Genomic DNA, 27543 nt, shown 5'->3' with positions numbered 1-27543 from the left:
TGGGTGGGTTGGAGGGGGGGTTTATGGGAATAGTGGAAAGTCCTGTATCTCTGTCTATAACAGTTAGTAAAGATTGTGCAGTTGTTGCCACTGTCAGTGCCTCTTCTCCCAGAAGACTGTGGAGTTTCTTGTCTTCTTCCAAGGAAGTAAAGTCTGGGATGTGATCAGAGAATCTCTGGAAGTGAGTCTCCCTTTTACTATCAAGTGCAAATCGTGGTGCCTGGTACAAACTAATGGCATATATTGACAATATAGTTTAAACTTTGTACAGTTTTAAAACAATGTGACCAAATTTCATACCTGAGGCATCAGAGTCGAAAATTACAATACCCTACATTGCATCTTGGTATAGCATAAACTACGGTATTTGTGCAGTAATGAAAGAATAATTTTACCCATTAAAATGCAATACATACTGTATGCTTATGCCTACCTGCACTCCCAAGAGATAGGTAGCTGTGGTTAGGTTAATTTTTCATGTAATTGCACCCAGTGCTGCACTAAACCCGATAAATGAGCCCTTATATGTTTAATTGCTGTGATTATTATATCTGACCTTTACGATCCCAATAATTTATCAAAACTATCTGCATGTTATAGATCATGCAAAAAGGTGTGTGGATATTTTAAGCTACAAAAAGAGCTTTAGCTAGAGCATTAGTATTCTCATCATTGCAAAAGCACTGGTGAAAGGAAACCTTGCACATTGGAAGATATAAATCAGGTATTAAAAATGTAGCTTACTGAAGAACTAATAATATGGTTGCTTTTAACATGGACTTGCCACTTATTGTTTCAGGCTCAGTTTTTTACATTCACATTCGCTGCAAATATCTTGCTTCTTTTATATTGTATATATCATGATTATATATTATATCATTATATATTATATTGTATATTTATAGATATAACTATTGAGGTACTGTGTATGTGTAGATGTATGGGAATAACTGTATCTGTTGCTGATGTTAACCAAGTGTTCTGCCTAACAATACCAGCATTTTAAAATTTTCTCAAACAAGGAAGTATTATTCATGCTTTTATATTTAGTTTTAAGACAACTTTTAAAGTAGCTTACATCAAAATGAAACAGAGCATAAATTTGCATAATCTTTATTTGCATGCATCAGCAAACTACCATTACTAGTTTGTCTCCATGTCAACTTAGAAACGGTTGTTTTCCTAAAATGTTATTGTCTTTAGGATGATTTTTTCATGAATGAACACAGAAAACACTATAGACAGTTGAATTGTACTTGTGTTTGGCTTGGTGTTGGGATCATAGACTACTGTATTTAGCATGCAATAAAAAAACAGCAAAGAAATATCCATCCTTCTGGAACATGACTTATTAATTAAATGTTAGGGGCAGATTTATCAAAGGTCGAAGTGAAAATTCGAATTAAAAAAATTAAAATTTTAAGCAAATTTTTGTGTTCCTTGATTAGGGAATAGTCCAAATTTGATTTGAATTTTTTCTAATATCGAAATTTATTATGTACTTTAATAATTAGGCTTCGACCATTCCCCATCTAAAACCTGCCTAATTGCTGTTTTAGCCTATGGGGGACCTCCTAGAACCTTTGGACAAATTTGAATGAATACGGACTATTCATCTGCAAAAAAAATTTCAATTTTTTTGAATACATTTTGGTTGGTCTTTTTTAATTCGAATTTCAACGTTTTTCAAATTCGACCCTTGATAAATCTGCCCCTTAAACTGTACTTTGTAGTGATTCAGAATGATGAAATTCAGATTTATTATTTTAAGTAGAATCTGTGTTCAACTTTGTGTTTACTTTCAGGCAGTTAGCTTTACAATGATTAGGAGGCAGTAGAGGTGGTTTATGGCACTTGCAGACTGAACCAAATATGCTGGTGGAGAAAATACCTTAGGCTTATGCTAAAGTATGCTAAAATGAATGGGCAATAATATTTCCACAGAAGCCACCAACCCTAGTAATTTCAAAATTAAAGTAATTTTTTAATTAGTTTTTTTTCAAGATTAATTTGAAATTTGGCAGACTAATTGAAATATGTATACTTTTTTAATAAGTAAGCTCATATTCAAGATTTTAAAATTTTTGACTTTTCACCAGTAGACAGTGTATATAACAGAACTTCTTACTGAAAAAGTATGCCACCTTCAGACATGCCTTCAGACATGCCTTAAAAAATTTCAGTGCAAAAACTGTCTAAGAAAGAATATTACATTGTGAAATGTGAATGCAAAATTTTTCTAAGGATTTTTTCAGAAATCAAGTTTGTAGGGGTTTATTGTATTCGAGAAAAAATGTATAGAAAATATGCACAATTATTTTCTGAATCCATGAGTAGTTGGGATATATTAAAGAACAAATGTGAAAAGTCACCAGAAAAAAAGTCTAATAACTGCTGAGTTTCTTTAGAAGTCAATGGGAATTGTCTTAAGCAACTTTATTTATTTGCCCAGTTTAGTAACATAAAATTTCAGCCCCATTGAAAATGAATAGAACAATGTAATTCTCGCTTGTGTCTTTATCCACAATAGGTTAGCTCTTGAGGAAAAAAATGTGGCATTTTCCACAGGGGTTTTTTTTTGCGCTTGTGTCCCCCCCTTCTGCTTTAAAATTTAAAAAACATAGCCTCCCCGTGCCTATCGAACATAACAGACTAGGTAAAACGTTAGCTATATAGTGCATAAAAGATTACTGTATTCCCTAGAAACTAAAAAAATTTACGCAGAAACAGTTTTTAGCTACTCATTCTCCAGTGGGAAAAAAATTGTTTGCACCTGTGCACAGTTTATGTAATAAAACTAATTACTAAAAGAGTTATTTTTGCACCATTAATGCATATTACATTTTAAGATGTAAATTTAATGCTATTTTTCCTACTACCTTTTATGACATTTCCCCAATAGTCTTTTATTAAAGGACACATCAACCTTTAAAATAAGTGAATGTAAAATTGATGTGTGCTATTTTTCAATGTAGTTACATAGTTAGTTACATAGTTAAATCGCGTTGAAAAAAGACAGAAAGTTCAACCCCTCCAAATGAAAACCCAGCATCCATACACACACCCCTCCATACCTTCACATAAATTATATATACCCATATCTATACTAACTATAGAGTTTAGTATCACAATAGCCTTTGATATTATGTCTGTCCAAGAAATCATCCAAACCACTCTTAAAGGCATTAACTGAATCAGCCATCACAACATCACCCAGCAGTGCATTCCACAACCTCACTGTCCTGACTGTGAAGAACCCCCTATGTTGCTTCAAATGAAAGTTCTTTTCTTCTAGTCTAAAGGGGTGGCCTCTGGTACGGTGATCCACTTTATGGGTAAAAAGGTCCCCTGCTATTTGTCTATAATGTCCTCTAATGTACTTGTAAAGTGTAATCATGTCCCCTCGCAAGCGCCTTTTTTCCAGAGAAAACAACCCCAACCTTGACAGTCTACCCTCATAATTTAAGTCTTCCATCCCTCTAACCAATTTAGTTGCATGTCTCTGCACTCTCTCCAGCTCATTTATATCCCTCTTAAGGACTGGAGTCCAAAACTGCACTGCATACTCCAGATGAGGCCTTACCAGGGACCTATAAAGAGGCATAATTATGTTTTCATCCCTTGAGTTAATGCCCTTTTTTTATGCAAGACAGAACTTTATATGCTTTAGTAGCCACAGAATGACACTGCCCAGAATTAGACAACTTGTTATTTACAAAGACCCCTAGATCCTTCTCATTTAAGGAAACTCCCAACACACTGCCATTTAGTGTATAACTTGCATTTATATGATTTTTGCCAAAGTGCATAACCTTGCATTTATCAACATTGAACCTCATTTTCCAGTTTGCTGCCCAGTTTTCCAATTTAGACAAATCACTCTGCAAAGTGGCAGCATCCTGCATGGAACCTATAGTTCTGCACAATTTAGTATCATCTGCAAAAATAGAAACAGTACTTTCAATGCCCACCTCCAGGTCATTAATAAACAAGTTGAAAAGCAAGGGACCTAGTACAGAGCCCTGCGGTACTCTACTAACAACACTGGTCCAATTAGAAAATGTTCCATTTACCACCACTCTTTGTAGTCTATATTTTAGCCAATTCTCTATCCAGGTACAAATACTATGTTCCAGGCCAACATTCCTTAATTTAACCAGTAACCTTTTGTGTGGCACTGTATCAAATGCTTTAGCAAAGTCTAAGATGACCCTTTTACAATTTGTTTGTCGTAATCTGCGCTAATTTTTGTACAATTCAAATTGTAGCTCTATTTTGTCAAGACTTTGCCCACACTGACTTTTTCAAGTAGTTTTTTCGATACAAGTTAAATTCATGGCTGGGAATTAGGTCAAATTTGTTTTAGGGTCTGGCCACACGGGCAGATTCTGGGAGATTAGTCGCCAGGCGACAAATCTCATGTGATGAAAATCACATGGGGGCAGGCACATGGAGCGCTTCATTATCCGAAGTCGCCCGAAGTTTCCTCATGAGGCAATTACGGGAGAGTTCATCAAACGAAACACTCTGTGTGCCTGCCCCCAGATCTGGGAGATTAGTCACCGCAAAGAAGAGGAGATTTGTCGCCTGGCGACTAATCTCCCCGAATCTGCCCTTGTGGCCAGACCCTTAATAAAAAAATTAGATAAAGTCGAGTTTTAGTAAATATTCCCCTAAATGTGAGCAACAGTTTTTATGAAGAGCAAATATGTAATAAAATGCCTCACTGAAAAAGTTGTTACCTTTTGCCAAAAATTGGCACCTTCAATTAGCTCTTACAAATGTGTAATGCTCAAAAATGATTTGTCATGTAATAAACATTACATTGACACATATATTGAATATTTTTGTGAAATGTTGTGTTTTTTTTAATACTTTAAAAGTATATATGTATTTATTTATTCTGGGGACCTGGAGACTAGCATTATTTCAGATGAATGTGTTTTTTTTGCCTTCAGGGAGCTGGGGAATTATAACCTTTTGGATTTGCCAAAACAGGTTCTGTTAATCAGAAAAGGAATAAGAGTTGCTGTACATTTTCTGATTCAGATGACAATGATAAGATAAGAAAGCAGAGCACTAGGCGTGTGCCAAGATATTATTGTGCTATCCTTCCCCTGTGGGTTTTCGTAGATAAGCAGCTTTTGTATTTTACCATTTAGCACATTCTATTCTCTGTTTTCTCCAGTGGCTGTGTTAATTTTAATGGAGGTTTATCTTAGGATTTCTATTGGATTAGCTGGTTACTTTCCTTTCCCCTTTGTTCATTTTTTTCTCCATTGTGGTTAGTGAGCCAAATAGAATGACATAATTTAATCACAGATACATTTTAATAATATGGATATGGTTTTTGTTATAAGACTTTACATGGAGACATGCATGTTAATAAGTTCCCTTTTACCTACAGTATATGGCCCAGTCCTTAAGTTTTCTTGTAATAACAGAACCTGAAGAAGTATGACACCCTACTGCAGAAATTATGAAAAAAGCTTCATCATTTTGTTTTATGGAAATCTGTTTTGCCTTTAATGTAAAGCAATGAATAATTGAAGATTATGGGGCATTTTTATAAAATGTGAAAGTAAAACTTCCATTGATTTTTTACTTTGATTTTTAATTTCTCTTTTATAAATAACTTACACCATTCTTTTTTGGAAAAATATGACAAAAGTATGCATGTAGCTGAGACAGTTCAAGACAAATTGTATAAAAAAATGTTCCTGCTTTTTCCTTTTAACATGATAATATTATTATATAAATAAGTATTTCAGTACACCATCAACTTTGATCAAACCTTTTCTAAGTATAAGCAAACAGGAATAACAATAAGTTGTTTTACAGTTGAGATGCAGATATTTCAGTGCTTTTTAAATAGGGCTTTGTATTAGATGGGCTACAAAATGTGTTTGTGTAGCCCACATTATGCCGATTAGTCAGTTACTGGCACATAAGAAAGGAACAATAGAGAAAATAATTCATTATTATTGAAGTGATTTGGAAAATCATAAAAAGCATCCAAAGCATTGAAATTTGTCATGAGTAAATCAGTTATCCAAGTTTTTTTTAAATGTTTGTCCACTGGTTCACACCTTGATTTGTTTTCTTGTTTTGAATCAGTGAAAATATAAAATTGTGATTTGAAGCCTGGCTGTTTTACAATGACTAATTTTGTAATGGCTACTCAACTTGCTATTATTGTCACTAAAAAACGTTATATAATTAGGATACTATCAAAATAGAAAGAAAGTTCACATGTACCTGCAGCGTTAAAACAGAAGTCAAGTCTAAAAATTAGGATGGCTAGAAATGCTAGATTTAATATAATGAACTTACTTCAAAAGTAGAGGTATACGGCAGCACTATAACAGGAAACATTTGTGCCTTCAAAATTATTCAAACGAGGAGACATTTTGCACCATATTAGGAGGACATATTTTTGGTACTGTGATACTGTTTATGGTAAATGCACTCTGGGCAGCTGTTGTGAAGTGGAAAATAAAGCAGAAAAAGTTTTTCATTAGCTGATGTTACTGGGCTGCTTCTTACATTAATTAGTAATTACATTATATATACTTAAATATACACAGCCCCTTAAAACAGCTACCCCAGATGGACAAGTGAGCTACTATCTATAAAGCATGGGGAAGTGAACAATGTCCAAAGCGCTGTCATGCTTCCTGTGATTCCCAACCCCTCTCTCCTCAAAACTGTGAACTTTCTTTGACTATTCTCTTAATCTACCTGTCTTAGCTATCTTTTTTTAAAAATGTCAGTGTTCTTACACTATTATTACTAAATTACTGAATGTAATTAATTTTTATTCATATTGTTTTGTGTCTCAACAGTGGGAAGAAATCGGAGAGGTAGATGAAAACTATGCTCCAATACATACATACCAAGTGTGTAAAGTGATGGAACAAAATCAGAACAACTGGTTACTGACAAATTGGATCTCCAATGAAGGAGCCTCACGGATATTCATAGAGCTTAAATTCACTCTTCGAGATTGTAATAGTCTTCCAGGGGGACTTGGGACATGCAAAGAAACTTTCAATGTATACTATTTTGAATCAAATCAAGAGGATGGAAGGAATATTAGGGAAAACCAGTATATTAAAATTGACACTATTGCAGCTGATGAGAGTTTCACAGAATTAGACTTGGGTGATAGAGTCATGAAGCTAAATACGGAAATAAGAGACGTTGGACCTCTGAACAAAAAAGGCTTTTACCTTGCTTTTCAAGACTTAGGAGCCTGTATTGCTCTGGTTTCTGTGCGAGTCTATTATAAAAAGTGCCAATCAGTGGTTCGCAATTTAGCTGTCTTTCCTGACACAATAACTGGTGCGGACTCCTCCCAGCTTTTGGAAGTATCAGGGATGTGTATCAACCATTCTGTGACCGAAGAAGCCCCCAAAATGCATTGCAGTGCAGAAGGGGAATGGCTTGTCCCAATCGGAAAATGCATGTGCGAAGAAGGGTATGAAGAGAAAAACAATACATGCCAAGGTAAGTCTTTTCGAACAAAATCCACCAACAATGAACTTGAATGTAAAGTAAAACAGCCCATTGGCTGAGGACTGTATTGACCTGTGGGTGCCGTTTGTGGTATAAGGGCACTTCATGATTCTGTAGGTGATATGATCAGTAGCACAAGGGCCAAGTCAAAGGCCTGACCAAATAAGCATATATTTAATTTTTTATCCAACTTTACTTGACAGGCGTATACCACACACACTTTCCACTATTTTTAGTTCATATTAACAAGTACAAGTGAAATTATCTCAACAAGACTGTACATATTTTAATTATCTTTTGTGACTATAATGGTAAAATTATTATTTTAGTATATTTATTATAGTTTATTTATTTATTTAAATTTTCCTGGCAGTGAGCATAAACCAGTTCAATTGAGTTGAATTTAATTTCTACAAAATAAAAATCTGTTTTAAATGATGCCTTTGATCAGTATATATGGTATATCTGTTAATAGTAATTGTTATGGGTTGTACCTGGTTCCTGCTACAAACAGTAATACAACATAGTGAGTCAACTTATTTGGGTATTGGGCAAAATATTCCTGCTAATGGCCATATCATTTGTTGCATAAATTACAGAACGTAATTTTTAAACACTGACTTTTCAAACCTAGTCCTATTTCGTGATGGGCTCATGAGAAGTCATCAGAAGTGCAAGTACAAGGGCTTTTGCTCATACAGAGAGCACTTCTGCCTGGGGTTTGGTTGAGTTCTGCACTTCCCTCCAGATAATAATATTTGCCATGTGCATAGTTTAGTTTAGGCAGGCAATGGCCAGACCAGCCTTAACTCTTGCCATAGGAAAGGCAGTAAGTACTCATAAATTCAGCACTGATGAATGCAACAGTGCTGTATTTGTAGGGGCAGCCACAGGTCTCTGTGATGTAAAATGAAGCACAAAAATCTGCAGGAATTCATTTAAACTGGTGCAAATACAAATGTGCCCTTTTGTGTCCTTTTTTCCCATTTCCACCCTGCATTCTAGTTTTTTAATAACGCCTATTTTATATATTTTAAAAAATAAAGCAGACACATAGAACAATGAATTAAAACAACTGTGCATGGCATTGTCAATACCCGCTAGTGCTCAACATAAGAAACACAGGTTGGACCACATCCATGAATAAGCAAATATAAACAACACTAAATGTGACTCACCTGACACATTTCATCCAAGTGTCTTGTAACATAGTAAGTTAGGTTAGTTAGCCTGTACGATTCAGGGAGATATTCTAACATCTTCACAGCTCTCACTGTAAAAGCCCCTTCGCAATATTTAGGCAGAACCTCCTTTCTTCTAATTGGAATGGGTGACCTTGTGTCAGCTGGAAAGACTTACTGGTAAATAAAGCAATAGAGAAATTATTATATGACCCCCTTATATATTTATACATAGTTATCATATCACCCCTTAATCACCTCTTCTCCAGTGTGAACAATCCCAATTTGGTCAGTCTTTCCTCATAGCTAACATTTTCCATACCTTTTAACAGCTTAGTTGCCCTTCTCTGTACACTCTCTAATTCAATAGTGTCCTGTTTGAGCACTGGAGACCAACACTGTATGGCATATTCTAGATGGGGCCTTACCAATGCTATCTACAATGGAAGAATGACCCCCCCTTCTTCCGTGAACCAATTCCCCTGTTAATACAGCTCAAGACCTTATTTGCCCTTGATGCTGTTGACTGGCATTGCTTGCTACAGCCAAGTTTATCATCTACAAGGACTCCAAGGTCCTTTTCCATTATAAATTTGCCTAGTGCATTCCCATTACGGGTATAAGTCGTTTGGATATTTCTACATCCCAGGTGCATGACTTCACATTTATCAACATTGAATCTCATTTGCCACTTAGCTGCCCAGATTGCCAGTTTGTCAAGATCCTCTTGCAAGGATGCTGTATCCTGGATGGAATTAATTGGACTGGTTAGTTTTGTGTCATCTGCAAACATACATTACTTATAGGGATGAGCGAATTTTTTCGTTGTGTTTAGCTGCGTAAATGAAGCCCATAGACTTCAATAGGAGAAAAAAAATGTTGCATGTCAAAACATAATTCACCACGAGTCCAAAAAAAATTGTTGGCCATAGACTTTAATGTATTTCAGCAAATTTTTGGTGAAGCAAAACGAGTTACTTACAATACCCTCCCTAAGAACCTTACTCCAAGTAGAAAATGTACCATTAACAACCACTCTTTGTACCAGATTCCTATCCATGTGCAAACAACTTCATTAAAGGAGAAGGAAAGCCCCAGGGCGCAAAACCCCTCCCCCACTCCCCTGTGTTGCCCCCCCTCCCTCCTCCCCCCTGGCCTACCTGTCCCCCTGGGCAAATGCCCCTAACTTGTTACTCACCCCTCTGCGCAGGTCCTGTCCACGGAGTTCACAGTCGCCATCTTCTCCCACGCGCGTCTTCTTCCTGCTCTGACCGGCGTCTTCTGGCGCATGCGCAGTAGGAACAGGCACCGGTACAGCTCTATTGCGCATGCGCCGAATGTCACGAAGTGAAATCGGAAAACTTCGTGACATTCGGCGCATGCGCAGTAGAGCTGTACCGGTACCTGTTCCTACTGCGCATGCGCCAGAAGACGCCGGTCAGAGCAGGAAGAAGACGCGCGTGGGAGAAGATGGCGACTGTGAACTCCGTGGACAGAACCTGCGCAGAGGGGTGAGTAACAAGTTAGGGGCATTTGCCCAGGGGGACAGGTAGGCCAGGGGGGAGGAGGGAGGGGGGGCAACACAGGGGAGGGGGGGAGGGGTTTTGCGCCCTGGGGCTTTCCTTCTCCTTTAAGCCCAACAGACCTTAGTTTATAAACAGTAGCAGTCGTTTGTGGAGCACGATATCAAACGCTTTGGCAAAATCCAAATAGATCACATCTACTGCTCCCCCACTGTCCAGCATCTTGCTTACCTCATTATAAAAGCAATCAGATTTGTCTGACATGACCTATCCTTCATAAAAACATGCTAATTGCTGCTCATAATGCCATTCACAAGGACAAAATTTGAATGTTAATAAGCCTTCAAATAATTTGCCCACCACAGATGTCAAACTTACTGGCCTATAATTGCCAGGCTGAGATCGTAATATATTTTTTAATATTAGAATGACATCAGCTTTTCTCCAGTCCATAGGTTCCATACCAGATGAAAGTGAATCTGAGTAAATCAGAAATAAGGGCTGGTCTAAAACTGAACAAAGCTCTCTTAGAACCTGGGGGTGTATGCCATCTGGCCCTGGCACCTTGCTTACATAAATTTTTATTAAAGCTTTATAAATCATATCCTGAATCAGCCAGTGACTAGATTGAGCTGAGCCAACAGTGCAGCTATAAAGGGAGCCTGGGAATTAGGACTCCTCTACTGTATACACTGGAGTTCATTGAGGAGAAAATATGTTAGGTAGGCAGCTTAGAGTTTTCTTTGCAAAGGTCTGCTGGTATGACTACTTGAATGATAAATAATTGTGAGAATACCACACTAACACAGACACACTCACTCACAGACATCCGCACATACGTTTTTTAAATAGATTATACATTTAAAACTCCATTTGTAATTCTTAAGGATAAATTAAACTCTTTCGGACAGTTTAGAAACCTGCTCTTCACCCTCTTGTTATTCTCAAAGATCAAAACATAACCAATTAAAAAAAACAGATATTTCCAGACAGTTTTTATACTTTTATCTCTTCGTGTTTTGTTTCAGTCCATATTTTAATGTATGATTGTATATATGTATGTGTACTATAGTACTGTAAAGTATACTGTAATTTTATCAATAGAGATGATGTTTAGAAATTAGAGATGTCGCGAACTGTTCGCCGGCGAACTTGTTCGCGCGAACATCGGGTGTTCGCGCTCGCCGGAAGTTCGCGAACGTCGCGCGACGTTCGCCATTTTGGGTTCGCCATTGTTGGCGCTTTTTTTTGCCCTCTCACCCCAGACCAGCAGGTACATGGCAGCCAATCAGGAAGCTCTCCCCTGGACCACTCCCCTTCCCTATAAAAACCGAAGCCCTGCAGCGTTTTTTCACTCTGCCTGTGTGTGCTGAAGAGATAGTGTAGGGAGAGAGCTGCTGCCTGTTAGTGATTTCAGGGACAGTTGAAAGTTTGCTGGCTAGTAATCGTTTTGATACTGCTCTGTTATTGGAGGGACAGAAGTCTGCAGGGGTTTGAGGGACATTTAAGCTTAGGTAGCTTTGCTGGCTAGTAATCTACCTTCTACTGCAGTGCTCTGTATGTAGCTGCAGTGGGCAGCTGTCCTGCTTCTGATCTCATCTGCTGACTGCTGCAATAACAGTAGTCCTTGTAAGGACTGCTTTTATTTATTTTTTTGTTGTTTTACTACTACTACTACTACTACTATAAGAGCCCAGTGCTATTAGTCTAGCAGTGTTGGGGAGTGGGACTGGTGTGCTAATCTGCTGCTCCTAGTAGTTCAGCAGCACCAACTTTAATTTTTTTTTTTTAATATTCATTTTTTTTTATTTTACTTTTTTTTATTTTACTACCGCTGTAGTAGTGTATAAGTTGACCTTTTAGGCATTATTTGCCCTGTAGGCATTATTTGCACACTGTTTTCTTCAACCCGCCATCTAGCTGTGTGACCTTGTTCACATTCTGTCTAAATATCCATAATATTACCGTCTCCAGAAAAAACACCGGAGTGACTTTTTTCAAGCAGCCATAATATATTTTACGTAATCCGTATCCACCGCTGTAGTAGTGTATACGTTGACCTTGTAGGCATTATTTGCACAGTGTTTTCTTCAACCCGCCATCTAGCTGTGTGAGCTTGTTCACATTTTGTCTAAATATTGATAATATTATCGTCTCTAGAAAAACCACTTGAGTTACTTTTTTTCAAGCAGCATTCATATATTTTACGTAATCCGTATCCACCGCTGTAGTAGTGTATACGTTGACCTTGTAGGCATTATTTGCACACTGTTTTCTTCAACCCGCCATCTAGCTGTGTGACCTTGTTCACATTCTGTCTAAATATCCATAATATTACCGTCTCCAGAAAAAACACCGGAGTGACTTTTTTCAAGCAGCCATAATATATTTTACGTAATCCGTATCCACCGCTGTAGTAGTGTATACGTTGACCTTGTAGGCATTATTTGCACACTGTTTTCTTCAACCCGCCATCTAGCTGTGTGACCTTGTTCACATTCTGTCTAAATATCCATAATATTACCGTCTCCAGAAAAAACACCGGAGTGACTTTTTTCAAGCAGCCATAATATATTTTACGTAATCCGTATCCACCGCTGTAGTAGTGTATACGTTGACCTTGTAGGCATTATTTGCACAGTGTTTTCTTCAACCCGCCATCTAGCTGTGTGAGCTTGTTCACATTTTGTCTAAATATTGATAATATTATCGTCTCTAGAAAAACCACTTGAGTTACTTTTTTTCAAGCAGCATTCATATATTTTACGTAATCCGTATCCACCGCTGTAGTAGTGTATACGTTGACCTTGTAGGCATTATTTGCACACTGTTTTCTTCAACCCGCCATCTAGCTGTGTGACCTTGTTCACATTCTGTCTAAATATCCATAATATTACCGTCTCCAGAAAAAACACCGGAGTGACTTTTTTCAAGCAGCCATAATATATTTTACGTAATCCGTATCCACCGCTGTAGTAGTGTATACGTTGACCTTGTAGGCATTATTTGCACACTGTTTTCTTCAACCCGCCATCTAGCTGTGTGACCTTGTTCACATTCTGTCTAAATATCCATAATATTACCGTCTCCAGAAAAAACACCGGAGTGACTTTTTTCAAGCAGCCATAATATATTTTACGTAATCCGTATCCACCGCTGTAGTAGTGTATACGTTGACCTTGTAGGCATTATTTGCACAGTGTTTTCTTCAACCCGCCATCTAGCTGTGTGAGCTTGTTCACATTTTGTCTAAATATTGATAATATTATCGTCTCTAGAAAAACCACTTGAGTTACTTTTTTTCAAGCAGCATTCATATATTTTACGTAATCCGTATCCACCGCTGTAGTAGTGTATACGTTGACCTTGTAGGCATTATTTGCACACTGTTTTCTTCAACCCGCCATCTAGCTGTGTGACCTTGTTCACATTCTGTCTAAATATCCATAATATTACCGTCTCCAGAAAAAACACCGGAGTGACTTTTTTCAAGCAGCCATAATATATTTTACGTAATCCGTATCCACCGCTGTAGTAGTGTATACGTTGACCTTGTAGGCATTATTTGCACACTGTTTTCTTCAACCCGCCATCTAGCTGTGTGACCTTGTTCACATTCTGTCTAAATATCCATAATATTACCGTCTCCAGAAAAAACACCGGAGTGACTTTTTTCAAGCAGCCATAATATATTTTACGTAATCCGTATCCACCGCTGTAGTAGTGTATACGTTGACCTTGTAGGCATTATTTGCACAGTGTTTTCTTCAACCCGCCATCTAGCTGTGTGAGCTTGTTCACATTTTGTCTAAATATTGATAATATTATCGTCTCTAGAAAAACCACTTGAGTTACTTTTTTTCAAGCAGCATTCATATATTTTACGTAATCCGTATCCACCGCTGTAGTAGTGTATACGTTGACCTTGTAGGCATTATTTGCACACTGTTTTCTTCAACCCGCCATCTAGCTGTGTGACCTTGTTCACATTCTGTCTAAATATCCATAATATTACCGTCTCCAGAAAAAACACCGGAGTGACTTTTTTCAAGCAGCCATAATATATTTTACGTAATCCGTATCCACCGCTGTAGTAGTGTATACGTTGACCTTGTAGGCATTATTTGCACACTGTTTTCTTCAACCCGCCATCTAGCTGTGTGACCTTGTTCACATTCTGTCTAAATATCCATAATATTACCGTCTCCAGAAAAAACACCGGAGTGACTTTTTTCAAGCAGCCATAATATATTTTACGTAATCCGTATCCACCGCTGTAGTAGTGTATACGTTGACCTTGTAGGCATTATTTGCACACTGTTTTCTTCAACCCGCCATCTAGCTGTGTGAGCTTGTTCACATTTTGTCTAAATATTGATAATATTATCGTCTCTAGAAAAACCACTTGAGTTACTTTTTTTCAAGCAGCATTCATATATTTTACGTAATCCGTATCCACCGCTGTAGTAGTGTATACGTTGACCTTGTAGGCATTATTTGCACAGTGTTTTCTTCAACCCGCCATCTAGCTGTGTGAGCTTGTTCACATTTTGTCTAAATATTGATAATATTATCGTCTCTAGAAAAACCACTTGAGTTACTTTTTTTCAAGCAGCATTCATATATTTTACGTAATCCGTATCCACCGCTGTAGTAGTGTATACGTTGACCTTGTAGGCATTATTTGCACACTGTTTTCTTCAACCCGCCATCTAGCTGTGTGAGCTTGTTCACATTTTGTCTAAATATTGATAATATTATCGTCTCTAGAAAAACCACTTGAGTTACTTTTTTTCAAGCAGCATTCATATATTTTACGTAATCCGTATCCACCGCTGTAGTAGTGTATACGTTGACCTTGTAGGCATTATTTGCACACTGTTTTCTTCAACCCGCCATCTAGCTGTGTGTATTATCGTTTCCAGAAAAACCAACTGAGTTTTTGTTGTTGTTGTTGTTTTTTTAAAAATAATGCCAGGCAAAGGCAGGCCGCCACGCAGAGGCCGTGCTAGGGGCCGTGCTGCTATGCAATCCTGTGGCCCTAGCAAATTGCCCAGTTTTAAAAAGCCAATGACCCTGAACTCCCAAAATGCTGAAGAGGTAGTTGACTGGCTTACACAGCACACCCCATCCTCTACCGTTTCTAACTTTACCACAACATCCTCCTCATCCTCCACTGCTATGGCCACCCCACGTAACACTTCCTCCACCACCGGTGCCCCTTCTTCACTGGGGTCAGAGGAGTTATTTTCCCATGAGTTTCTTGAACTGAGTAATGCGCAACCATTATTGCCAGAAGAAGATGAAGGAGATGAGGACCTTACACCAGATTTAATTCTGGCAGAGAACACGACAGAGATGGACATAATGAGTGATGAGGAGGAGGTCCCCGCTGCTGCTTCCTTCTGTGATGTGTCAGAAGAAATTGATGCATCTGAGGAGAATGATGATGAGGAGATTGATGTTTTGTGGGTGCCTAGTAGAAGAGAGCAAGAGGAGGGTAGTTCAGATGGAGAGACGGAGAGTCAGAGAGGCAGTAGGAGAATAAGACTTAGAAGAAGCAGGGAGGACAGCCCGCAGGGATCAGTAGGGCAACAACATGTATCGGCACCTGTGTTCAGCCGGCCAACGCACCCGCCATTGCCGCCAATGCCGCCAACTTCTACTGTTACCGCCAGATCGCACACTTCCAAAAAGTCAGCAGTGTGGGATTTTTTTAATGTGTGTGCCTCTGACAAAAGCATTGTAATTTGCAATGAGTGCAGTCAGAAACTGAGCCTTGGTAAGCCCAACAGCCACATAGGTACAACTTCTATGCGAAGGCACATGAGCGGCAAGCACAAAGCACTTTGGGAGCAACACCTCAAAGGCAACAGGCAAACTAAAAGCCACACTCCTTCTGGTCCAGCATCTTACTGCTCTACCTCTGCTCTCCTTGACCCGTCTGAACCACCCTCCACTCCGCCTTCCACCTTGACCACCTGTTCCCATTCCCAGTCATCTGCCACCAGCCAAGTTTCTGTGAAGGCCATGTTTGAGCGTAAGAAGCCAATGTCTGACTGTCACCCCCTTGCCCGGCGTCTGACAGCTGGCTTGTCTGCACTCTTAGCCCGCCAGCTTTTACCATACCAGCTGGTGGACTCTGAGGCCTTCCGCAAATTTGTAGCAATTGGGACACCGCAGTGGAAGGTACCCAGCCGCAATTTTTTTTCTAAAAAGGGAATACCACACCTGTACCAACATGTGCAGAGCCAAGTTACCGCATCTCTGTCACTTAGTGTTGGGCCAAAGGTCCATATGACTACTGACGCATGGTCCTCCAAGCATGGTCAGGGCAGGTATGTCACCTACACTGCCCACTGGGTGAACTTGGTAATGGCTGGGAAGCAGGGAATGGGTAGCTCAACAACAACAGTGGAGTTGGTGTCACCGCCACGGATTGCACGCGGTTCTGCCACCACCTCTACTCCTCCATCGCTCTCTACCTCGTCTTCTTCTTCTTCTTACTCTGCTGCTGGGTCCTCCTTCTCCTCCTCCACACCTGTGCACCCCCAGCTCCCCCTAGGCTATTCGACGTGCCAGGTACGCCGTTGTCACGCTGTCTTGGGGATGACGTGCCTGGAAAGCAAAAACCATACCGGATCTGTACTCCTGTCATCTCTGCAGTCACAGGCCGATCGGTGGCTGACCCCACACCAACTGCAGATCGGAAAAGTGGTGTGTGACAATGGAAGCAATCTGTTGGCAGCGTTGAGACTAGGCAATTTAACACATGTGCCCTGCATGGCACATGTGTTAAATTTAATAGTCCAACGTTTTGTCTCCAAGTACCCAGGATTCCAGGACGTTCTCACCCAGTCCAGAAAGGTGTCGGCCCATTTCAGACGTTCCTACACAGCCATGGCACGCCTTGCTGACATTCAGCAGCGCTACAACATGCCAGTCAGGCGTTTGATTTCTGACAGCCAGACTCGCTGGAATTCAACGCTCCTTATGTTGGAACGTCTGCTGCAACAACAAAGGGCCGTCAACGAGTACCTTTTTGAACTGGGTGGTAGGACTGGATCTGCACAGCTGGGGATTTTTTTCCCCCGTTACTGGGTGCTTATGCGCGATGCCTGCAGGCTCATGCGACCTTTTGAAGAGGTGACAAATATGGTCAGTCGCACCGAAGGCACCATCAGCGACCTAATACCCTTCGCTTTATTCCTGGAGCGTGCCGTGCGACGAGTGACAGATGAGGCTGTAGACCAGCGTGACGAGGAGCTGGAAGCGCACGATTTCTGGTCGGAATCACCAGAACGAACCCAGGCACCTGCTGCAACGCAGGGAGAGGTGCCAGAAGTGGAGTCAGAGGAGGAAGGTGGCTTTGTGGAGGAGGAGGAGGAGGACCAACAGGAGCAGGCTTCCCAGGGGGCTAGTGGTGACCTTTTGGGGACCCCTGGTCTTGTACGTGGCTGGGGGGAGGAGACCGTGGATGATGCAGTCCTTGATAATGAGGAAGCGGAGATGGATAGCTCTGCATCCAACCTTGTGAGAATGGGGTCTTTCATGCTGTCATGCCTGTTGAAGGACCCCCGTATCAAGAGGCTTAAGGAGAAGGACCTGTACTGGGTCGCAACGCTACTAGACCCTCGGTACAAGCATAAAGTGTCAGAAATGTTACCAACATACCACAAGTCCGAAAAGATGCGGCATTTACAAACCAGCCTGCAAAACATGTTGTACAATGCTTTTAAGGGTGATGTCACTTCAGGAACTCATCAACATTCCAGGGGCAGAGGTGCCAGTAATCCTGCCACGAACACACCTGCAAGGACAAAGCCCTTTGGCCAGTCTGTAACGTCAGACATGCAAATGTTTTTCTGTCCAAGGCAGCGCCACAACCCTTCTGGATCCACCCTCAAAGAACGCCTCGACCGGCAGGTAGCGGACTACCTGGCATTAACTGCAGATATCGACACTCTGAGGAGCGATGAACCCCTGGACTACTGGGTGCGCAGGCTTGATCTGTGGCCAGAGCTGTCACAATTTGCCATGAACCTCTTGTCTTGCCCAGCCTCAAGTGTGCTCTCAGAAAGGACCTTCAGTGCAGCAGGAGGGATTGTAACTGAGAAGAGAACTCGCCTAGGTCACAAAAGTGTCGATTAACTGACCTTTATTAAAATGAATGAGGGGTGGATCTCGGAGGGTTACTGCACGCCGGAAGACTTGTTCTGACTTCTATGCAGCTGTCCTTCTCTTCAAGCCTCATGACTCCACACACAGCTGTCCTTTAGCGTCCTCCTCCTCCCTCCGCCACCGTTACAAACTAGGGTGCAAACCCTACTGGTTTAATTTTTTCTGGCCTCTGTGCTTCAGTGGCTGCAACCAAAAAAACTGGGCAAACAATGTCTACAAGGTCAACGTATGGCAAAAAATGACTATTTTCAGCATTTATATGGCATATTTTTTCTGGCAACTGTGCTTCAGTGGCTGCGTCCAAAAAAATGCATATTTTCTGCATTTATATGGCATAATTTTTCTGGCCTCTGTGCTTCAGTGGCTGCAACCAAAAAAATGCATATTTTCAGCATTTATATGGCATAATTTTTCTGGCCTCTGTGCTTCAGTGGCTGCAACCAAAAAAATTTATATTTTCAGCATTTATATGGCATAATTTTTCTGGCAACTGTGCTTCAGTGGCTGCGACCAAAAAAATGCATATTTTCAGCATTTATATGGCATAATTTTCTGGCCTCTGTGCTTCAGTGGCTGCAACCAAAAAAATGCATATTTTCAGCATTTATATGGCATAATTTTTCTGGCCTCTGTGCTTCAGTGGCTGCAACCAAAAAAATTTATATTTTCAGCATTTATATGGCATAATTTTTCTGGCAACTGTGCTTCAGTGGCTGCGACCAAAAAAATGCATATTTTCAGCATTTATATGGCATAATTTTTCTGGCCTCTGTGCTTCAGTGGCTGCAACCAAAAAAATTTATATTTTCAGCATTTATATGGCATAATTTTTCTGGCAACTGTGCTTCAGTGGCTGCGACCAAAAAAATGCATATTTTCTGCATTTATATGGCATAATTTTTCTGGCCTCTGTGCTTCAGTGGCTGCAACCAAAAAAATTTATATTTTCAGCATTTATATGGCATAATTTTTCTGGCCTCTGTGCTTCAGTGGCTGCAACCAAAAAAATGCATATTTTCAGCATTTATATGGCATAATTTTTCTGGCAACTGTGCTTCAGTGGCTGCGACCAAAAAAATGACTATTTTCAGCATTTATATGGCATATTTTTTCTGGCCTCTGTGCTTCAGTGGCTGCGGCCAAGAAAACTGGGCAAACAATGCCTACAAGGTCAACGACGTTGACCTTGTAGGCATTGTTTGCCCAGTTTTTTTGGCCGCAGCCACTGAAGCACAGAGGCCAGAAAAAATATGCCATATAAATGCTGAAAATAGTCATTTTTTGCCATACGTTGACTCAACGTATATGGCAAAAAATGACTATTTTCAGCATTTATATGGCATATTTTTTCTGGCAACTGTGCTTCAGTGGCTGCGACCAAAAAAACTGGGCAAACAATGCCTACAAGGTCAACGTATGGCAAAAAATGACTATTTTCAGCATTTATATGGCATATCTTTTTCTGGCAACTGTGCTTCAGTGGCTGCAACCAAAAAAACTGGGCAAACAATGTCTACAAGGTCAACGTATGGCGAAAAATTACTATTTTCAGCATTTATATGGCATATTTTTTATGGCAACTGTGCTTCAGTGGCTGCGTCCAAAAAAACTGGGCAAACAATGCCTACAAGGTCAACGCATGGCAGTTGTTTAAAGAGAACAGTAGATTACTAGCCAGCAAAGCTACCTAAGCTAAAATGTCCCTCAAATCCCTGCAGACTTCTGTCCCTCCAATACAGAGCAGTATCAAGCAGATTACTAGCCAGCAAACTTACTATCATCTGTCCCTGAAATCACTAACAGCTCTCCCCCTACACTATCTCTTCCAAGCACACACAGGCAGATTTTTCAGATACATTTTTGCCCTTGATCCCCCTCTGGCTTGCCACTGTCCAGGTCGTTGCACCCTTTAAACAACTTTAAAATCATTTTTCTGGCCAGAAATGTCTTTTCTAGATGTTAAAGTTCGCCTTCCCATTGAAGTCTATGGGGTTCGCGAACCGTTCGCGAACCGCTCGCGTTTTTGCGCAAGTTCGCGAATATGTTCGCGAACTTTTTTTCCGACGTTCGCTACATCCCTATTAGAAATAAGTGTGAGTGTTGGAAACAAGAAATACTGTAGATAATCAAAGCATTCTGGTGCACTCAATGCACACAATGCATTTTGAAAGGAAATGGCATGCAGCTGTGTACCAGATACATCAATTAAACCTGCTTAATTTACATACTGTGTATAGATAGCTGACCAACTACATAGATAGATTGAAAGATGATAGATAAAGAGTTTTATATGCAGGTTTATAAAGTTAACTTTGTATTATTTCCCTTTTCAACCTTTGTTTTTTCATACCAAAGACCTTTCTATCTAACAATCTTGATTGCCTCGCAAGCTCAGCTTCATTTCATATTTTCCTTAGATCAGCAAGTATGTATGTAGTTTTATGGCAAAAGGGTTTCACAGACATTCACACATCCCTAATTCAAATTTAACAAGACATTCTGCACAGCACTTAGCACTTATTAAATGAAGAAACATGCTGTTTGCAGTTATTTGAATGCAATTTTTAATACAATTGCTTTCAAGTTTAAGTCATGACTTAAAATGCATAACTGAATACTAGGGAAAAATAGCTCTGAAGATAGAAAGGTTATTTTTACACAGTGATTGCTTGTGCCTTCTTGAAAATGTTTCAATTGAAACTTGATCATTCTTGTAAATCGTAAAAAAAAATACACGCTTACTCAGTATGTACCCACATGCCCTGTTCTGCTTGCACATATAATAATGCGCTTCTATTTAATTGACCGATGTACCAATTGGACTTGGTTTTCCTTATATAAATGTAGTGGATGAGATCTGTGTAAGATGGATTTTGATGGCCCATGTCAGTAACCATGTTAGAGTTTAAGATATGATGATAGGGAAATAATTAGAATGTTAGTAAAAGCATCACAATGTGTGATGGCAAAAATGGAGTTGTAAATTCATGCTTATTGACTGTAGTTACAGTACAGTAACTATAGTCCAATGATTACAAAATACATTCCTCAAGGACCATCAAAAATGCATGTTTTCTATTTATACTCATGTATCTGTTCATGCTTGGGTTAATAAAACATGAAAGTCTGCACTAATTAAGGACCTTGAAACCCAGGGTAGAGATCAGTTGGACTGATAAATAAGTCACTGTTTGCATATCAGTATACAACAAAATGCCCTACCATCTCATTGTATTATTGTATCCACTAAGCAGAATAAAAACTTCGCCAGCGATGGCTTCGCACACGAACGCTAATACATGAAGATCCAAAGTTGCACACAGGGTACCGAACGCTGGCGAAATTACGCCAGCAAAATTACGCTCGGCAGTTCGAAGTTACGCTAGCGTTGGCTAATTAGCATACGGCGTGCAGTTAAAGTACAATGGCCGTATATGCTGCAGCAAATACATTACACTACACAAGGCCAGGGAACTTTAATAAAATTATATTAAGTTGTTATAATGCCCTACACATGTGCCCACAGTATAGTTAGGGTGCCATATGTTAGCAAATGTAGGGGGGAAGGAGGGTACCCCAAAAAAAATATACAATCTTTTTCAGTCTATCACCCTTTAAATAGGAAAAAATGCCAGCGTTTTTTGAGACTTAGAAAAATGTTCAACTTTTTTTTTGAGGAACTCCTATCTACTCTGTTGCACTACGTCTGGTCTGAGGTGGCGAAGGCAAGTCTGGACGATAGAGGTAACGGTCAGTAAAAAAAAACTCTGTGAATTTGCGTAGTAACTCTTTTTCGCCAGACCAAAAAATTTCGTGGCGTTATAGTGCGGAGTTAGGAGTCTATCTCCTTGGCAAAATTATGCCATCGACATTACGCCAGCTACCGTTAGTAAATCGGCAAAGTGCCGAAATGACGTCACGCTGGCGAATTTTCACCAGCGTTAGCCACTTCGCCCTTTAGTAAATTTCCCCCCATAGATGTCTCACCTAATACTGTATTACATAGTGATAGAATGGTTGACAGACCACTAGCCTTAAAGACCATTTAAGATTCCTATCACACACATATGATTTTATCACAAGTCAGTTAAAATCCCTGCATATTTTTGCCATGTGAGATGAACCAAGTACAAATTTCTTGTAGATAATGCCTTGCTGGAAAGAACATAGGACCCCAGAGCTGCAAGTCAGCAATTCTAGACACTGGGCCAGTGTGGTGGTCAAATCGTCTGCTGAACACTTTTGATTCACATTTTACACATTTTTTGTATAAGAATATGAGTGCTGGAGCTTTTCAGCTGAAAGTTGTTCCATTTCTGTAATTATTTTGTTTCTTATCTTTGTTTTCACCCAATTTACTAACATTCTTATTAATAATGGGTTACTAAACAGTGGTGCAAGCAATTTTAATAAAAAAATTTCTATAGAGACAAAATCATGCTTTTGTCGTCTGGTTTGTCTTTGCAGACACTTCCAAAAATTACATATTGAGCATGCATTTTATTTATTTTTTATTTTATTTAGACATCCATTCCTTTATTTTATCTACATCACACTGTGGAATGGAAACAGCCCATATGGATCTTATTATCCTGTTTTGTCCTGTGTCTGACACTATCATTACTGACAGTGGCGAATCAGTCAAAAAAACAAAAGGATCACTACTTACAACACTTGTCTGCCTTAAATTTTCATTTTCTTTTCATCCACCCCTCTTTCATTTTCTAATACAAATTTATGTCACCAGAACAACAGTATATTTTATTTTATTAAACACCCCATAATATGGCAAAAGCTTTATTTAATACTGGCAAAAAGCAATTGTTGCTTTGGAAACATTGTGCTACTAGATTTTGGAACAGGGCATCCTGCATTGATCATGGTTCATGGCTATTCTGGATCTTTGGTTAAAATAGATATACAAATTCTAGTAATAATAAAGCAATCCTTAAAAAAATTAAAGCTTCATGCTAAACTGGTAAGAAAAAACAATAGGAAAGGAAAAAATTTCTAAAGAATAGGGTTCACCAAACTGTGGATCAAACAGTACAAAAAAACTCTATGCTAAAAATGCATATAAACATGCATATAGATATAAGACTGCACTAGACAAAACTTTGATATATTTTCTTTGAGAACGGGAGACTTTTATTTTATGTTTATATTCTCCTTAATAAACTACAATGAGTGCTTAAAAAGAACATGCTGTCATTTAATAACCAGAAGGTCACCTTGTTTTTAAAATAGTTTTTCAATGTGTGATATTTAGTTTCATTGTAATATATTTGCATTTTCAAAAGACTATTTGTGTTATTGCAATTATTGGAAATAAGGTGAGTAGTCCAACTAACCTGTGTAATCATGTAATTATAATATAGGATTGTTTTTTGCATTAGTACTAAACACGTCAATAAACTAACCAGCTAGAGATCAATAATTAGCCAGATCATGATGTGTGCAAGAGCTTCTGCATGAACAGCAGTGCTATGACTGCATGCCAGATTTGTGAAATGTGAAAAATATAGGAATAAATAAATAAAACAGTTTTAGGGCTATGACACACTGATGTTTTCAAATATTGAATTCAGTCTTGGAAACTATGGTGATCACCACTCCTAAATCTTACACACTGTTTCACATTATATGTTCATGATATCATAGGTCTTAAAGGGGACCTAAACCCTCCATAAATACACCTCACTGTTCTCCCTAGTTCTCTAACAGATACATGGGAATTTACCAACGGGAATACTGCTCTATTTCAATCACCCCATTGCTATCTTGAGACTATTGTATAATTCCAGCTTTATTATATTACATTGTAGACATAAATTACAATGGATGACATTTTTTTTTGCCTGAGATTAACCTATGGTTGAAACTCCAGCTGCAGGAACCCAGAATATGCAGCCAAGCATACACTCAAGCATGTGTAGTAGACCGCTCTTCCACCATCTTCTTATCTCAATGCAGAAGGAAAGCTCAGAAAATTAAAAGGGCAGAGCTTCACATTTGATGAGAAAGATATTACACTAAGGGGGGTTAAATCCGAATGCCAAAACCTCAAAGAATTCAAATTTTTAGTAGGAAAAACCCTCAAATTTTTGGAGATTTATTATACCCCAAGGATAGAAAAAGTCAGAATCTGAAAATCCGGCATCTCACACCTACCGAGGACATATACAAGTCAATGGGAGAGGTCTCTATCCTATTTGGAAGTTTCTGTGGTCTATGCTGGAATTAGCCCAAAAATCTCACTATTTCTGACTTTTCGGGGGAAAATTTAGTAAAATTGGGAAAAAGCCCCCCAAAAATTGAGCAATTCTGGAAAAAACAACGGAAAATTATATGGTTCGGGTTTTCACTCGATTTTTTCGGGTTTGTTCTGATTAGATTAAATTGTGCTTTTTAATAGTAAATAAGGTACAATCATGCATTTTTTTTATTAAAATACTCTTTTGAAAGGTATTTTTTAAAACATGTACTTATGTTTTTAAAGTATACATCAAAAAGCATTTTTGGCAAAATATTTCAAATACCCTTTTCTCTTGAGAAGAAAGTAGCATACAGTATATGAGAGTACCTTAGGCACACTATAGAAAATAACTGATCAAACCTGGTCAGACACAAACATGTTTTGTAAATTTTTTGATACAATTCTGTTGACGTGTATTTTACATCTTCAAAATACAAAGCTTTTACTGAAAGTCACACAGTGTTATACGAGCTAACCCTATTATTTTTTTTTTTCCAGGACTTCCTGAAGTTGTTTCTACATTATTTTTGCTCTTAAAGTTCAAGCATGATTTAATATGTCACAACTTGTTTGCCTAATTAGGTTTGATTGTCTGACATACTTTCACTAAAATGGGGCAGCTTTCAAGCATACTGCTGCCCAGACAAATGAAGTGTCACAACAGTGAAAATGTGGTCTTGTATTGTGACAGCACTAGCTTCCCCTGACAAAGACAACAGCGGGGAATTTAGACACTGGTAATACCAGCAGACACATCACAACTTATTGTAGACTAAGGCCACACACACACAGTCACACATAAAATTGCTTGAAAAGAATCCATTGATCTATGATGTGAAAAATATTAGAACGGGTATTATGTGATTGCTTTCAAAAATTAAAAACATTTGTTCAGCAGCTGTTGAATACAAACAGTAAGGTCAAATGTTTGCTTTTAGTAAGCACATATCTACATTAAATCATTCAGTGGATTAAAACGAATGATACAGAAATAACAATATAATTTATGTTGCACTGATTAAGGACACTGACACCCCTCATTTAGCTTTGCTTGAAAAGGTTCAAACTTAAAAAAAAATGGCACAAACTATACCCCTTTTTCAGTTTGCACAAAATGGAGCACCAGTAGGGCTAGCCTGTGTTGCATGTTTATGGGCAGCTGGGGGGGATGGAATAACTGGGGGTTTCCTAACACGTGACACCCCAGTGATTATAACATTCCTTCTTCTTTAAATATATATGCTGTAAACCAGTTGAGTTCAGTTAGACATAAGCTATGGTATATCTTTTATTTCTACTTTATACCCCATTTCTACTACTATGAGTTAACATTCTAATACTAAACGATCTTAATAGAATAGCAATGATTAGTTCTAACAAAGCTGAACTTGGATGTAGGTCCCTATTTCAGTTAAGGGGGGGAGTGGAGGATGTACTGATCCATGAAGGGAATTAGGCCCATTTGTCACAGAGCATCTCACTCACTGCTAAACAACTGCTGGGGACATTAAGGGTTCCTCTAGCAGCTGTTTGGTGTGCATCATACATTGAAAAACAAAAAGCTCTATAATAATAGTAACCTTTAGAATTGCACCTCATCCCATCATACAGACATGCACCTGTATAAAAATATTTTATCTGGGTGCTAAAATGTTGCACTTTCTTACAAATACCTTCAGTGACTGTAAAGACTGTAGATAATGTATTAGACATAGTAATTTGTAATGTTGTGCTAAGAATGTCAGCACTTTAATTACTAGTTGAGCGGTCGGCACTTTAAGTACTAGTTGAGCCATTGAAATGATGTGTTTAAAAGTCTGATGACAGAATGAGAAAAGGGCTGATTGACAGATATTCAAAATAAACTTTAAGCAGAATTGAAGACCTCCTGCTAAAAAATTACCTTTAATTTGTTGAAACATGTAAAGTAAAAAATGTTAAGAAAAAATAAAAGCAAAATACAATCACAAATAGATATACACGTTAAAGCATTTTTAAATAACCTATTTTATAGACAGTATTACATAAATAACCTATTTTATAGACAGCATTACAGTTCTCTGTACCAATGCTCATGATTATCTTAAACACTTTTCCTGTAACTATTGCTCCCACTTACACTCGCACTGGGAAATTATGCTTTTCTCTTAATACATATGTAGCAACTCTCCTGCCAAATTATTCCATAACGGTTTGGGCCAGAACCTTGATCAATATTAAACACAATATTTTATCTTTTTGAGACATTCTGCTGTAGATATACATAAAAACAGTTTCTTACTTGAAATAGGAAATCAGACCCATCTTAGAATTTCCTCATTTCAGTACTAAAAAGGGTAAGGTTGTTATTATTTTGGTGTTCTTGTTCTTGACGTATAAATAGGTATTTGCAGCATTAGTTGCTTCTGTTTGTCAGAGAAGTAATCATTACTACTTTGACACTTTGGGGCAGATTTATCAAGGGTCGAAGTGAATTTGCGGGAATTTTCGAAGTTAAAAAATTGGAAATTCAAAGTAATTTTTTGAATACTTCGACCATCGAATAGGATACTACAACTTAGAATTTACTTCGACTTTGATTCGAAGTAAAAATCGTTTGACTATTCAACTATTCGATAATCAAAGTACTGTCTCTTTAAAAAAACTTTGAGTTCAAAACTTCACCAACTTAAACCTGCCGAAGTGCTATGTTAGTGCAATTTTGTAAGTTTTTTATATTCAAAGGAAAATCGTAGGATAAAATCATTCGAATCGTACGATTCAAAGTACGATCGAAATACGATCGTACGATGAATAAAATCCTTCGAATTCGACCCTTGATAAATCTGCCCCTTTATAAAAAGGCACCTAAAGGATATACAATAGAGCATTTGTATTAACAGGT

General features: G+C 38.6%; 1 protein-coding gene across 4 annotated transcripts in view; it reads left to right on the top strand.

Moving 5' to 3' along the window:
* Window positions 1-27543, top strand: part of LOC108711356 (ephrin type-A receptor 5) — a 231508-nt gene that overhangs the window by 74177 nt on the left and 129788 nt on the right. For all 4 annotated transcript variants that reach the window (XM_041591116.1, XM_041591117.1, XM_018253018.2 and 1 more), the window contains one exon: window positions 6846-7509. In XM_041591116.1, the coding sequence (XP_041447050.1) occupies window positions 6846-7509 (664 nt within the window). The remainder of the gene's footprint in view (window positions 1-6845; window positions 7510-27543) is intronic.

This window comes from Xenopus laevis, chromosome 1L, assembly GCF_017654675.1.
Source record: "Xenopus laevis strain J_2021 chromosome 1L, Xenopus_laevis_v10.1, whole genome shotgun sequence".
Classification (NCBI taxonomy): domain Eukaryota; kingdom Metazoa; phylum Chordata; class Amphibia; order Anura; family Pipidae; genus Xenopus; species Xenopus laevis.
The sequence above is the reverse complement of the archived record's forward strand: the minus strand, read 5'-3'. Positions and strand labels throughout refer to the sequence as shown.